At 46.5% G+C, this 14,889-nt stretch overlaps 1 protein-coding gene across 1 annotated transcript; it reads right to left on the bottom strand.

The window, feature by feature from the left end:
- Positions 1–14,055: 14,055 nt before the first annotated feature.
- Positions 14,056–14,889, bottom strand: LOC142485293 (histone H2A type 1-like). The gene has a single exon (XM_075584324.1). The coding sequence runs from the start codon at positions 14,859–14,861 to the stop codon at positions 14,466–14,468; it is 396 nt and encodes a 131-aa protein (XP_075440439.1). The 5' UTR covers positions 14,862–14,889; the 3' UTR covers positions 14,056–14,465.

Below are 14,889 nucleotides of genomic sequence, written 5' to 3' on the forward strand. Positions count from 1 at the left end.
GTATGTGACCGTATTTCGTTAGAGCGCTTTATTTACTATTTTCTACGACCTTTTCATGTACACGTGAGATATATACACTCTGCTATACTCCCTGTATACTATGAACTGCTCATACATAAATCAAACTATCTACAAATATTAGTTTAACGGTTTGATATAGCTTTCTCTGCACTTAACTGATTTAAATGAGTGCTTGTTTGTTCCATATACACATGGTGTACATTACACATTTGTACAGTCTGCAAAGGAACATGTATCTGATCAACGCATTACTTGTATTTATTACTGCTAAGAAAAGAGATTACCTTTGTTTTATATATTTACCTAAATCAATGACAATGTTTAAGCATTAATTAGTGTATATTATATTGCTGTCATGTTATTTATGCTCGTAAAACAGTCCCCAAAACAAATGCTTCATATAATAGTCACTCATTCTATGTTCCATTCAATAGTCCCATATATTGGGCTTCATATATCAGCATTTGTTAAGGAAACAATGGACGATTTTTTTTTTTTTTTTTTGCATTTTTTGTGACTTTCTGATTCTTTTGTCACAACTGTAAATCACATAAATATTGATCGTGTTTTTTTTTTGTTTTTGAATCTACGAACATAAATGCAACCACACATTTCATGTGTAAAAAACATCGGGTTGATGGTCTCGGAAGCAACAGATATATATGAAGAGACGGTAAAAAGACGCCAACGCTTTGATATCTGCCATTCAAACAAAGACCACACGGTGGCAGTATTGCTTTAGAATTGACCTCTATTCTGGAACCTGGATTTTTCACATGATCTGAATCAGACAAAGGTTTCAACTCCCAGATGTGTTAAAAAAAAGTTTTGTGGATTCCCTTAAATATAATTGGTGAATTAAATCCAAATCAATAGGACTCTAGCATCACTTCTCAAATCACACATATATGTTTACTTAGGTGGGGGCTGAAACTGCCAGATGCCACATGTCCCATACAAAAACTATACAGGGGAAAAGGCAGCAGCACCAAAATAAAGGCAACAAAACACAAATGTATAACACACATTAATAAGAAACACATTGGTCTTCCTTACTTTTGTGAACCAGATTTCTAAATCAAGCTGTTCTATTAATTTAATATTTTTTTTTCACTCACACAGCCTCTCAAGTTGGAATCTTATCTTAGACCTGTGTCCTTAGTTATCAGAAGACCAGAAAGTTGCCACGGTATCAAGGCAATCAATAAAGAGAATATCAATCAATAAATAAAGAGGTATCAATCAATAGAGAGAATTTATTCTGGCCGGAGCCAGCACCGCACAACATCACAACCCGCTTACACTCTCCAAAACGGGAATACATTCCTCAATGCTCCACCTCACATCCGCAGAGGCCCTGTTCGCTTTCTTGTGGAGGGGCCGCTGTCACGGGAGACCAGGTCTTTTAACATATTTATACCGGGATCATTCAATAGGCAAAATAAGGCAGTGAAATAAAATGGGGTTTATTTGATAAAAACCTCGGAAATACAACAAACTCAAAAGACAAATACACACATACTGGGGTCTGGGGATTGAGATCAAGCCTTTCTTACATGTGCAGAGTGTGACCGGCAAGGGTAACCAGGCTATATAATAAAGGTTAAGCCCTATGGTTACCCTTGGGTCCCTGACCGTTAGCCAGCACTATAAGCCAGGGGCCAGGTATTGTTACATGCAGAGTTAAAGTGAGCCCTGCTTTTCCACTTTCCACGTTCCCTTTACCCCAGAATCGTGAAACTTGCTGTGCATAAGTTTTAGGTGGGATATTTGGTAAGAATGCAATTCTTTTGTTTGCAGGAGTTTGGGGACCAGAGCTACTGTTAGTACCTTCATTCTACCTGGTGAGCAGGCATGATATATGCGGGTACGCAGGTGGAATTACACTGGGGCTGCCCCGTGTCCCCCACACTCCTAGTTTTCAAGCCCTGATATCTCATTCCTATGTCGCCTACAGTCACAAGCCTCTCTAAGGTCCACCATGTATTAAAATATTTTTTATATGTTTCATACATTTCTTTTAAGGCTCTATGCAGTCCGCTCGGGCATCTGCATAAGGTGCCAGCAAGTCTGCTTAGAGTCTGTAGTTCAAAGGGGAGACAGGATGTTGAAAGGTGTCTGGGTGCTAAGTGGATGGGGCAGGGAGGAGTACTGAGTCTGGAGAACAGAGACCCCCTGCAGGGAGGCCGCTCTGATCTGCCAGACTTAGGCTGCGTCCATAGATGGACAAGCAGCGCTGAGGCGTGCGGACGGTCAGCGCTGAGCCCCTGCATCCTCAATGAGGATGCCTTGAGAGGGGGCTTACGCGAGCGTCCGCAGGCGTGCTCAGGCTTTGGAGTTTTCAGCCGAGCGCCAAACTGTTTTTCAGCGCGCTGTCGGCTGAAAACATCCTATCAGCCATAAGCAGCGTCAACGTCACGGCGCCGTGACATTGACATCAGTGCGTCACGGGCGATTGGCCCAGCGATGTCACTGCCCCGCCTCCAACCACCTCCCCCCGGCTCCCTTCGCGCACGCTGGCTGGCCTGCAAGTCTGTGCAATCGCGCTGACTGAAGCAGGCGAGCCTCAGCGTTAGCGCGCCTCCGCTCTCCCCACACCTCTATGGCCCGGGCCTTAGTGGAGCCTGCCTAGTAGGTGGCAATGGGTTGACCATAGAAAGCGGCAGAATGTCGGTGCATTTCCCATTGGTCGATTCATATGTCCCACCCTTGGGGCATCCTGAGACGGCTCGACACGCCCCCTCCTCTAACAGCCAAGAGACGAGCCCCTGTTTCATTTTTTTTTTTTTAACTTCAATTTTATTGGTTTTTAAATACACGGCATAAAGACATCTCGTAAATTTAACAATTTCTGGTAACTCCAGACAGTCTTAACACATTTGAAAGAAGAATGGATAGTGCGATGCTCAAATACCGTGTGTGCACACATACATATTTGTAATGAAAAAGATAGTCCAGAGATAGGAATTGTATTTAGTCCATAGGCTCACATATGTAGCATCATCGTATTTATAAATATAAAGACCTAGCGGTCAGTCTGCCTGACTACCGCAAAAGATGGTCAGTTTTGCACATCCCACCCTTAGTATACATACATCCCCATAGGGGTATCAAGTAATAAAATGAGGGCTAATGCCCATTACTTGCCCTGGGGGTATCCTGGATTCTGTAGCGCCAAAGCCGGATGAGTGTTCCTCTGCGTGCACTACTGATGTCTTGAAGCAATGAAATTAAAGGAAAGCAAAGGATGCACTGCACCTGGATGGTTGTTAGGAAAAAATATAGGGTGGAGCATAGTGCTGCGTCTCGGCCGCGCGACGCGGCACTGGTGCGCATGCGCAGTACATCTTTGAGAGCTTTTGGCGCGAAATATGGGCTATATTTGGCAGAAGGTAGGTGTTTCATTATACACCTTGATAAAGTACCTGCGGGACGAAACGCGTTGGTGCGGCTGTTATACACCCATATGTGAGTCTATGGAATAAATACCCTCGATTTTATTTTGGAGTTTGCCCTATATTTTTTCCTAACAACCTTCCAGGTACAGTGCATCCTTTGCTTTCCTTTATTTTCATTAACACATTTGAACACTATCCTCACACCGTAGAGATATTCCCGGACATACAACATATAAGAGACAGGGGAAGGAAAAGACAATGGGGAAGAGAAAAAAAGGGGGGGGGGTTTGGAGGAGAGGTCACTGAGGCGCCTTATGTGTGGGTGACCTGAGTTAGCTCTTCGCTATATCCCTGTAACCACGGGTAGGGGGATTCCTGCCTTCTTCATTGTCCACGTTGGGGGTCCTCCCGCCGACCTCCAAGTCTCCTGTCGCCGTCCATCTCCGCCCATCAGAGGAGAACTCACATGTTCCTATTAGAGCCAGACGCTGGCATTGCTCACCCCCTGAATATCTGTCTGTGCCTGCCAAGGACAACCAGACCTTTTGGAAATTTGGGCCAGTGTCGTTAACCAAACTCGTCAACTTTTCCATCTGGCAAACAAACCAAATCCTATTTCGAATTGTTTCTAATGAAGGAATTGCATCCTGATTCCACAATGCTGTGGTCTCGCACATCATGGCCGTTGCAAAATGTGCAATTAATTTGTTTCCCGTTCTCGATACTTCCTTTGTAGGCCTGCCTAACAGGAATAGCCACGGGTCTAGCTGAATTGGGAGGCCCAAAATCCTCTGCAACCAATCTCTGATTTGACACCATAGGGGCGCGATTCGAGGACAGGACCACAGCACGTGCACCAGTTCCCCCCGTTCCCCGCACCGTCTAGGACAAAGCGGGGAAAATCCTGGGACAAATTTAACCAATCTAACTGGAGTGAGATTCCACCTCATCAGTACCTTATATGAGTTCTCCTTTAATGTCATGCAAATCAAGCTACTGGCAGCCGCCTTGAATATTTCCGTCCAGTCCTCGTCTTCTAGTGACCCTGCCAAGTCTGTCTCCCACTGTGTCATGAATCGGGGTCTGTGTGTACCGTCTCTTTCGGCGACAACCACTTCTCTGTATTAGGCAGAAATTAGTCCCCGTGTGTCGGAGCCCCGCACACAGAGCTTTTCAAAATTGGTTAGTGGTGGTCTCACAGAGTGCTTAGTGTAAAATGCCCAGACCTGGAGGTATCTAAGAAATTCTGTGTTGGGGATGTCCTTTTCCGACTTTAATTGGTCAAATGACTTGATAGCGTTCCTCCCCTCCAGGTCTTTCAACCTCTCAAACCCCAACTGCCTCTATAGGGTGAAATTATTGCCTTCTAACCCTTGAGCAAAATCTTGGTTACCATACAAAGGGACCATTAGAGTGTGTTTTGAGGTCAATGAGCAACTAACTTTAGCCACTTCCCAGACAGACACAGAGTTGAGTACCGAGGCCAGCGGCCTTTTCAGGTCCTTTAATCTTGATATTGGGTACCAAATTAAGTCCCTAAACTCCAGTGGGGCGCACATCTCCCTCTCCAGTGCCACCCACCTTCTCAGCTCTGGGTCTGTGTGCCATTGTGTAATTTGGCATAATTGCGCCGCTTTATAATAAGATAACAAGAAAGGTACCGCCAGGCCCCCAGCCTCCCTAGGACTTTGCATAATTTTCGCTTTAACCCGAGGTTGCTTGTTCTTCCAAATAAACTTAAATATTGAGTCTTGCAACGCTCTAATTTCAGATCTCACCACGGGTATCGGAAGAGTCTGGAACAGATACAATAATCGGGGCAGAAGGTTCATCTTTACACTATATACTCTGCCAATCCATGAAATTCCATATGCGGACCAGTCCTTGAGGTCCTTCTTCAAGGCCCTCAACAGACTGGGATAATTTGCCTGATAGAGAGATTACACCTGCTTTGTGAGGTGCACCCCCAGGTACTTTATAGTTTTGGGCTGTCACTTAAATTTGAAGTTAATTTCTATTAATTTCTCCAATTCTTTTGGGATGTCCAAACTAAGAGCTACAGACTTTGCCTGGTTAATTTTGAAACCAGAAATCCTTTTGAATCTCCCCAGGTCGAACAGGTTGGGTAGCAAGGTAAGCGGCTTTGCAATCGTTAAAATAATGTCATCAGCATACAATGCCACTTTATGCTCTTGTGTGCGAATTTGAATTCCAGCTATATCTGGATTACTACGGATCTGTGCCGCTAGTGTTTCCATGCATAAGGCGAACAACAATGGAGATAGAGGGCATCCCACTCTTGTACCACTTTCAATTTTAAACAGCTCTGAGGGGAAGCCCTGGTGGATCACTCTGGCCGCCAGAGCTGTGTACAATGTTATTATTGCCTTAGGATTTTACCCCCGAACCCAAATTCCCCAAGCGTGGCCTCCAGGTATGGGCAGTCCATCCTGTGGAAGGCTTTCTCCGCGTCCAAGCTTAACACTAGTCCCTGGATCTTGTTGGCATTGATAAAGTCAATTATATCTACAATCCTCCTGGTATAGTCGGCCGCTTGCCTATCTCGAACAAAGCCAACCTGATCTGGGTGGATCAGCCTCGGCAGGACAGCACTATTGGCCAATAATTTAGAATAGATTTTGACATCCGAATTGATCAGAGATATCGGCTGGTAACTTTGACAATTTGTGGGATCTTTATCTTTTTTATGAATCAAGGAGATTGACGCCTGGAGCATCTGCTCTGTGAAGGGCTCCCCAGCTAGAACCCCATTAAATAGCCTAAGCATGTATGGGGCCAAGATCTCACTAAACTTCTTGTAATATAGATTGGAGAACCCATCCGGTCCCGGGGCCTTAGAGGACTTCAGGTTTTTAACAACCTCTGTTAGCTCCTCTAACGTAAAATCTGTCTGAAGGGCCTCCACCCAGTCCAACCGCGTTAATGCTGCTTCCGTCAGGAACATCTGCAGCGCGCCGCTCGTCTTTGAGCTATGAGCCACCTTCTACCCATTGTATAACCGTTCATAATAGGTTTTAAACTCTTCCACTATACGTTTGGGGTTGGAGGATGTTTCTCCTGTTGGTGTCCTAATTGCATGTATGTTGTAATTTGGTTGCCTATTCCGGATTCTGTTGTGTGGGATTCTACACTGCCCATGTTGATTTGGAAAAACTGCCTTATCTCGTCCTTAACCGACTGTGCTAAGTCCGGTATCTTAATCAGCGACTCATTAAGCTTCCAATTTTCTCCTGGGCTAATTGGACTAATTTGTGTGCTCCTTAGCTCTATCGATGCATGATCTGACCATGAAATGTCATGTATTTTGGTATCGGAAATCTGTGGAACAATTCTGTTTGACACAAAGAAGTGGTCGATCCTACTGTAACTGTCGTGAGGATGTGAGTAAAATGTGTAACTACGCTCACCAGGCTTGTTGTTCCCTCCATATATCCACGAGGCTCCCTCTATTGAGCCCTTCCTGCAGAGCCGAAGCGCTCGCCTTTCTGTCTCTCTGCTGCTTTGGGGACCTATCTATCCGTGGGTCATTAACCTTATTAAAGTCTCCCGCTAGATATAAACGTTATTGCCATGTGTATACGTGGAATGGACCTCTGTGTGATCTATATGACCCTCTCCTACCCAGTATTTGTGGCCAGCTGTAGTACCAGGACCGTCTGTATTGTCTCTTTTTTGCCTCTGCGCCTCTTCTGCCTCCTCGGGGGAAATCTGGTGTGGAGGACGGGATACACATATAGAGTTGACAGGGAAAACAAACATCATATATACATGAACAAGAAACCATTTTGGTCTCTGTAGACCTAGGGTTTGGTGTCCGGGGGGTACCACCTACGCCTTGGACCCTCCCTCCTACTGGTCCAGGCCCAGTAGCTGCCCATGAGTCTCTGGGACTTTGACAGAACTGCAGGCTAGACCCATGGCTCTGTCCCACCAGCACATGCCTACGGGTGGAACTGGAGGCCCTCCACCCCCACCCACCGGCAAATCTGAAACTATACTAACTATCTTTATTATCTGTAATTACTAACTCAATTAAACGAACTAACCATGCCAACAATACATCCTTAACTATTTGTGTATTCTATAACTGTTGAACTACCTTGGAGTATATGAAGCCTCTCCTCTCTATGTGATGCACAACTCCCCCTCTCCCTGCTGAGACAAACTTCCCTAATCCTCACCCTCTGTCTTCCATTCCTTCTCATCATCGCAGTCCCTCTGATCTCGCTTTTTATTTTTGCCACCCTGTCCCCACCCTCCCTCCCATTTGGGTCCCCCTCTCACCGCCTCTGTGTGGGACCTGCTTGGAGAGGCATTCCTTCGGGGCCAGACCACCTTACGTTGTCCGAGTTCTGGCAATGCCCCCTCCTCCCCCTTCCCCAGCTTCCCACAGCTCCCCGGCGGCGGAATACGCACATCCCCGCCGGAGAGTTCCCCCTCTGTCCCTCAGCTCCTCTTCCGGAGGTCACCTGACTCTCCATCCGCGTCAACTTGCCCTCGCCGGATCTCCATGAAGGACCTCCCCCTGACGTCATCTGGAGTGTCCCCCAGGGGGCTGTCTTTAAGCGGTGGTGGGCGTGACTGAAGGCAGGCTCAGCAGACATACAGAGGGTTCGCGCCAAAACAACCTCCACCATGATCCTCTTCGCGCCTTCCCCCCTTCTTCGTGGGTTCTGTGCCTCGCCGCCATTTTTGCTCAACCTGCTTTCTCTTGTTGCCTTGCCCATGTCGTCTCCTCCCAGCCTCACAGAGCCCCCATTCGTCCTCCGGGGGACAGAGCGGCTGCTGCAGCTTCTCACATGGCTCTCCCTCCAAGGCAATGCACTGTTAACGGGTTTAAAACTTTTTACAACAGCTTAACGAGGCTGGCCCTTTAAGGCTTAATTGGCACTTGGGATCCACTACCCCGCCTTCTCTTTCCGCTTCCCGGCCGACGTGCTCACAGTCTTCCAGTCCCTCGACTGAGAAGGACACTCTTCCGGGACCTCTGGGTAAGTGGTTTTTTTCGGCGATGCCAATCTTCTTGAGGAACGCCTCTCCCTCTGAGATGTGTTAAGTGTATGGGGCCAGCCATTCTTTATCACAAGCAGGGCGAATGGGAAGGCCCACCGGTACCTAATGTCCCTGTCCCTCAACAGCCTTGTAATTGGCTGTAGGGCTCTCCGTCTCGCCAGAGTTATCAGAGAAATGTCCTGGAATATGGCCATTTTGATTCCGTCGAAGGAAACCAGGGGGGTTGTTTTGGTAATTTTACAGATCTCCTCCTTTGTCCTATAGTGATGAAGACGGAGGATCACATCGCGTGGGGGGTTATATGACAGAGGCTGGGACCGCAGGGCTCTGTGGCACCTGTCCATGCGCAGTTCTGCCTCGGCCACTCTCTTTTCTAGCACCCCTATCTTGGCGACGGCTTCCCTCTGGCACCTTGTGCTTGCTTCCATTTTTTCCGCCAGCTCGTTACTGCGTGTGCCAATGCTCCAGATGTCCTTGCGCAAGTTTTCAACCTCCCCCCAAAAGAAGATTTTTAGGTCCGCTAAGAGCTGAGATATTTCTCTTTTAATGGTCCCTGGTTGCTCTGCCACGGCTCCCTCTGTCTCTGCTGCAGAGTCTGTATCAGAGACCGCCATATTCTCTTCCTCTCGTGCCTTGCCGGCTCCCGCAAAATATGCTGCACGTCCACCTTCCTTTTATTCTTTTGCCTTGTCGTCGTCATCTCTATATGTTCTTCTATCCTGCTGTATATAAGTTTTTCCCAACTGAGTTCGTAAATTGTATGTTTTATTAATTATTTTGCCGGCGGTTAGCGGAGCATTCAAACGATGCCACCATCTCCGCTCCCGTCGCGCATGCAATTTTGAAAAGGTGGGCTTTTCAAAATCGCTCTGTTCGAAATAGCAGAGCAACCGGCTTAGTTTGGAAGCTCGGAAAGTCTTCCTCACAAACGCGAGGACCAAGTTCTGAGAATTGAACGTAGTGGTCACAGCTGGGATTGTAAACCAAAAAGAGGACCAGGATAACTGGGTTTATATCCCGATCAGGGTAAGCTCCTCCAAGTGGGTATCCTGTGTGATGGTGAGGGGGTAACCAGGCTCAATAATAAAGTTTAAGAGAACTTGGTTACCTCTGCTCCATGTGTAAAGATCATAGTGACAGCTCTTTTACCGAATTGCCATGTATGCATCTCTGACACTGTATAAATTATGTGACAATTCAGTATTTTTTGTATTTTGCCTTTCCAGGGGTGCTGGGCAGCAGAGCGAGCGAGGCTGGGAGTTTGAGGGTGGGTTTTGCGGATAAACTTCAATCATTTTCAAAGATTGTTGCTATTTAGCGAGAATCCCGAGTTATGGGATACCCCAAAGATGTAACCAGGAATCAGGCAATATTCTCAGGCACATTGAAGCACAGTGCTCTGGCAAACCCTGGAAATGTTCTTGCGACTCACCCCCAGGGTTCCCTGCTTCAGCACAAACTGGAAAAGTTAAAGGGGCATGATGAATCAAGGTACCCCAGAATGTCCCGGGGTCCCTAGCATAAGGTGAGGTGCCCAGACCATGCCCAAGTCACCCTGAACCAGGTATAGGGGTTCAGGAGGTGCTCCAGCTACAGTATGTCCAAAAGCTGTGAGGGTTTTTATTGTGTGGGCAAAGTTAAAGCCAGGATTGTGCAGATAAGAATAGGGAACATACAAGAATACATCTGTCTCTATTTTTATGTAGGATAATAAAGACCTTTTAATTATTTTCTCTGGTGAGTTCACAATCTTTTTCCTACAGCAAGCGTTTCGCACCCAAGTGCTTTGTCAGAGGTCACGAGAGGTCACTCTTACGCGCTGCGCTGATTGGCTGAGGCAGTAGCTGCATACCAGGAAGTGCGGGCTGTTTGTATCATCTCCACGGCTGGGGCTGTCAGGAACATTTTGCTCCTGCATGTTGTTCCAGTTTGTGCAACTCTGGTGAGTGCTGCATCCCCCATTTCAGTCCTTGGCCCAGCGTCTGTGTCTGTTCATGTAATGTGCAGCTCAGTATTGCATCAAGGGTCTGTGTGTAACCTCAGGGTTTCTATTCATATGGTATTTGTGTGAGTGCTTGCTCCTATTTTAGGGCAGTATTTTATTATTATTATTATTATTATTATTATTATTATTATGATGTGTGGTCTATTAGATTGTTCTTCATTTATTAAAAGTACCTTTTTAATACTTAACAGAGGCTCTTTTCACATTTTTGTGTCTATCATCTGTTATGTTTGGTAACTAATCCCCGGTGCGCTGTGTGTGTTTTGTGTTTTTTGTGACCCCAGCAGCAGTATATTTGAAACAACCAAAATATGCTCTTGAAGATATAGCAGAGAGACGGATTCAGACATTTCAAGTCAAAATATTTTCTAAGCCCCCCTTTTCAGGGCCAAGTTTTTAGAGGAGAATGTAGCAGTCATGGCTGGGATTGCAAGCCGAAAACAGTTCCAGGACGTTTGGTGCTAACTCTCAGTCAAGGGATTTCGGCTTCTCCGGAGGAAAGAACTTCATGCCAATTTGAGTTCCGGAACTTCATGCCAATTTGAGTTCCGGAACTTCATGCCAATTTGAGTTCCAGGACATTTCGCGCCAAGTCCCGGTCAACCTAAATACTTTGTTTTCTGTTCTATTTTACATAGGAAAGTCTAGTTTTGTAGCCCATACTCCCGTAACTTTGTTTTCTTCTGTATTTTGTAATCCACTGTGTGTACGTCTGTTTCTATGGAATAAATTACAATTTGTTTTACTATCTTGTTTTGCTCAGTGAAGGATCCCGGTAAAAAGGTGTAAATACCTGTTCTCCTGTGACAGAGACCATCTAGTGACTTGTGTTGATATAACTAAGGTGGGCTTTTCAAAATTGCTCTGTTCGAAATAGCAGAGCAACCGGATTCGTTTTGAAGCCTGAAAAGTTTGCCCTTCTGAGACTAAGTCAGACTCGAGGACCAAGTTCACGGCTGGGATTGCAAGACGAAAAGAGGACAAGGATAACCGGGTGTATATCCCGGTCAGGGTAAGCTCATCCTAGTGGGCGCCCTGCACCTAGGAAAGCCTAGATGTTTCCCCCGGACCTCCAGTAAGTGTATTTGTAACCATTTCTTGTGTAATTCTTCTTGTTGTATGTGGGTTTACCTAAATATATTACACTTTGTTTTTACTATAATGTTTTGCCTAATGTATGATCCTGGTAATATATAAATGGTGTTAAAAGTTCCTGGTCTCCCATGATAAGGGCGCCCAGAACAAGGTTCCGATCAGGATTAGCACTTGTTGTCTGTGGTATCTGCGGCTGCTCCGGCACCCGGTATCGCCAACTGTATAAATGGTCTCTCCGGTCCCACGCCGTCACAGTCAGTGATGGCGTCCACCTGTAAGTGGTGTGGACTCTGGCTGGAGGGTCCCACTCTGACAGTCTCTTATCTTGCGGTGGCGTTCTGGTCCAAGACCACTGGCCGCAAGTATTACACGGCGTCACTGTGTCGCTGACATTATAGACTCTAATTGGGGCAGTGTCCCTATCTATGGGTCCGAAGCAGCCACAATATGTTTAGGGTCTCAGGGCCTTCCTTGGGCCCAAGGCCGCCAACGGGGTTGGGGGTGGGGTGGTCTGCCGGCGCTGGTGACCTGGGCCCACTGGCGGGGGATACCCGGCTAACTGGCCAGCGCTGCACATTTCCCCGAACTCTGGGCAGGACGTGCTGCTGGTCGCAGTTGGGCCCCGACTCTCAGCTGCCTTTAAGCCTCTTCTTATCTCTGTCCCACGCCATGAAGCTTTCACTGCAGGCGTGCGATGGGGTTCTCTGACATCAGCGCGCGGCACGCCGGAAGCTGGGCCAAGCTCACTTCCAGCGTGCTGATGTCAGAGAGCCCTGTTGCGCAACGGCAGTGGAAGAACGGTGGCGTGGGGCAGGGAATGGAAGAGGCATATAGGCAGCTTAGAGCCAGGGCCCGGCCGCAACCAGCAGCAGGTCATGGGAAATGGGAAATGGGAAATCTGCAGTGCCAGCCGGGCCCCCCCAGCAAGCGGACACCCGCAGACACCGGGTCTGGCCTGACCCATGGTAAATCTTTATTTTTAAATGTATTGGGGGGGGGGTGTTTATATGTATTGGTGAGCTTGCTATATGTATTGGGGGGCTTGGGGATATTTTTTATATGGATTGGGGAGGGTTGTTTTTTTGTATGCATTTGGGGGGTGGGGGAGGTTGAATATATTTGGGGGTTCGGGATGAGGGGGGGAATGACTGACCGTGCGGTAATTGGTGGAGGGAGAGGAGAGAAGGTGCGAGTGAGTAAAAGAAGGAGTAAGAGTGAGACACAGGGGAGAGAAAAACATGCAAGGTGGGAGAGTGAGAGGGGGCTAGATGGAAGGGAGAGAAATACATGGGAAGGGGGGGGGAAGAGAGGGGGCTTGTGAGGTGTAAAATTCAGGGGGACTCACAGTACTGACGACACGGGGGGGGGGGCCCTGCTTAAAATATTTTTCCTGGGCCTCACAATTTCTGTTTGCGGCCCTGCTTGGGCCTAAGGGGCAAACAAAGCCTAGTCCAGGGAAACACAGCTCTCTGGACACTACCTCTCTGCTTCTGCTCCCTCTTCCGATTGGCGTGGTCCCTGCAGTGCACCAAAAGTATCTTTCACAGTCCTCTGGGATACTGCAGCCTTATTGGCTGTATTTCCCCATCTGAATAGCAGCCCTTGGTTATTCTGGTGTTTGTAGTTCCCATGCGGAGCTAAACTGCAATGACCACCGCTCTGTCTAAGCTACTGCACATGCACGAAGCTCAGGGTAGTGATTGGAATATTATTACATAACCCCCAAACTTCAATGATTGTGTTAATTATATTGGCTGCCTATACTCATCAGTAATTAGCTGCATTACTGAGACTGAATAAGAAATATAAGGACTCATATTTGATCGCCCACATGCATCTTATATGATAACCTTCTATACTTTTGTCATCTGTTTAGTGTTCTAGTTATGTGCCTATCTAGTCCCAATTTTTTTTTATATTATTAACCATCATAAGGTATTTTAATTATTCAACTGGATCCTAGTCAATAAATTAGGGGCATTAATGTTATTTGTTTGGTTTACTATAGGCCTGTCCCTGAACTAGTCCTGTTACATCTGCCATATTATATTATTGGTACACATGCGAGGGCACCATTATGGGTACTTCTTTAGTGACATTACCTAAACTCTTTGTGTTGCTGTCTTTCTATACAATCATTATACTTTTTTCTAACACATCCAAATCAATTAGTTTAAGTCTTTTTGATCTTGCAGGTTTGAGGGAAATCTTTCAACAGTTGGTTGAATGCAATTCATTTTGTAATTGTTCTGACAAATGTTGCTCTGGCTTGCCAGTCTTTATATTTTTATGTAATCTCTAAATATCATTAATCTATATCACTAGAATACAGTTTAATGCCTTGCTAATTTGTATCCGATTTTAAAACAGGTTTTAGAATTTACAATGCAAGTAATGAAGATACCGTTTGTAACACAACAGCGCCACCGTGTGGCATATAGTTTTCAAAAGGTCTTTTATTCTAATGAATAACCGGAACTTCTATATTGAAGTGTCTTCATGGTATGAAATACAGATTTCCCCTCAAGTTACAAATCTATAGCAGTGACTACACGTCTAACTGAACCCGAACCTCTTATTATAGGGAAAGCCAATATCAGTTTCCAAATGATTACTTCTATTCCTTTGTGTATCAACTGCAGTGTTAAATCAAATCATTGGTGCTTCTCTCAACAGCACTGACACCTTCACACACATGCACTTTAACTATTAAACATTTAAAATATAAAGTGAGCTAACATTAGCAAAACAGCATTAACAATTAAAACCAACTTATCAATATTGAGATATATTTCTATCTCCCTGCAGCAAATATGAAATAATGTAACGCTTTTTTGATATTGTGGGTGGCTCTGAAAAGAGCCTTTGTGTTGGGTATCTGGGGGTCTCTGCTCCTAGTCTCGGGGTGAAGCTCACTTGCTGCTCTTGGCCGGTTTATGGCTCTCGGTTTTCTTGGGCAGCAGCACGGCCTGGATGTTGGGCAGGACACCCCCCTGGGCGATGGTAACCCCTCCGAGCAGCCTGTTCAGCTCCTCATCGTTCCGCACAGCGAGCTGCAGGTGCCGGGGGATGATGCGGGACTTCTTATTGTCCCGGGCGGCGTTACCGGCCAACTCCAGGATCTCAGCGGTCAGGTATTCCAGCACTGCGGCCAAATAGACCGGGGCTCCGGCACCCACACGCTGAGCATAATTCCCCTTCCGGAGTAGTCTGTGCACGCGGCCGACTGGAAACTGCAGCCCGGCCCGAGATGAGCGAGTCTTGGCCTTAGCGCGAGTTTTCCCGCCTTGTTTGCCTCTTCCAGACATCGTGTATCTGTCACAGTGCAGCGGTGAC

This window comes from Ascaphus truei, unplaced genomic scaffold, assembly GCF_040206685.1.
Source record: "Ascaphus truei isolate aAscTru1 unplaced genomic scaffold, aAscTru1.hap1 HAP1_SCAFFOLD_545, whole genome shotgun sequence".
Classification (NCBI taxonomy): domain Eukaryota; kingdom Metazoa; phylum Chordata; class Amphibia; order Anura; family Ascaphidae; genus Ascaphus; species Ascaphus truei.

Coding starts and splice junctions, on each gene's coding strand:
- LOC142485293 (XM_075584324.1), bottom strand. CDS start 14,861: ATGTCTGGAAGAGGCAAACAAGGCGGGAAAACTCGCGCTAAGGCCAAG.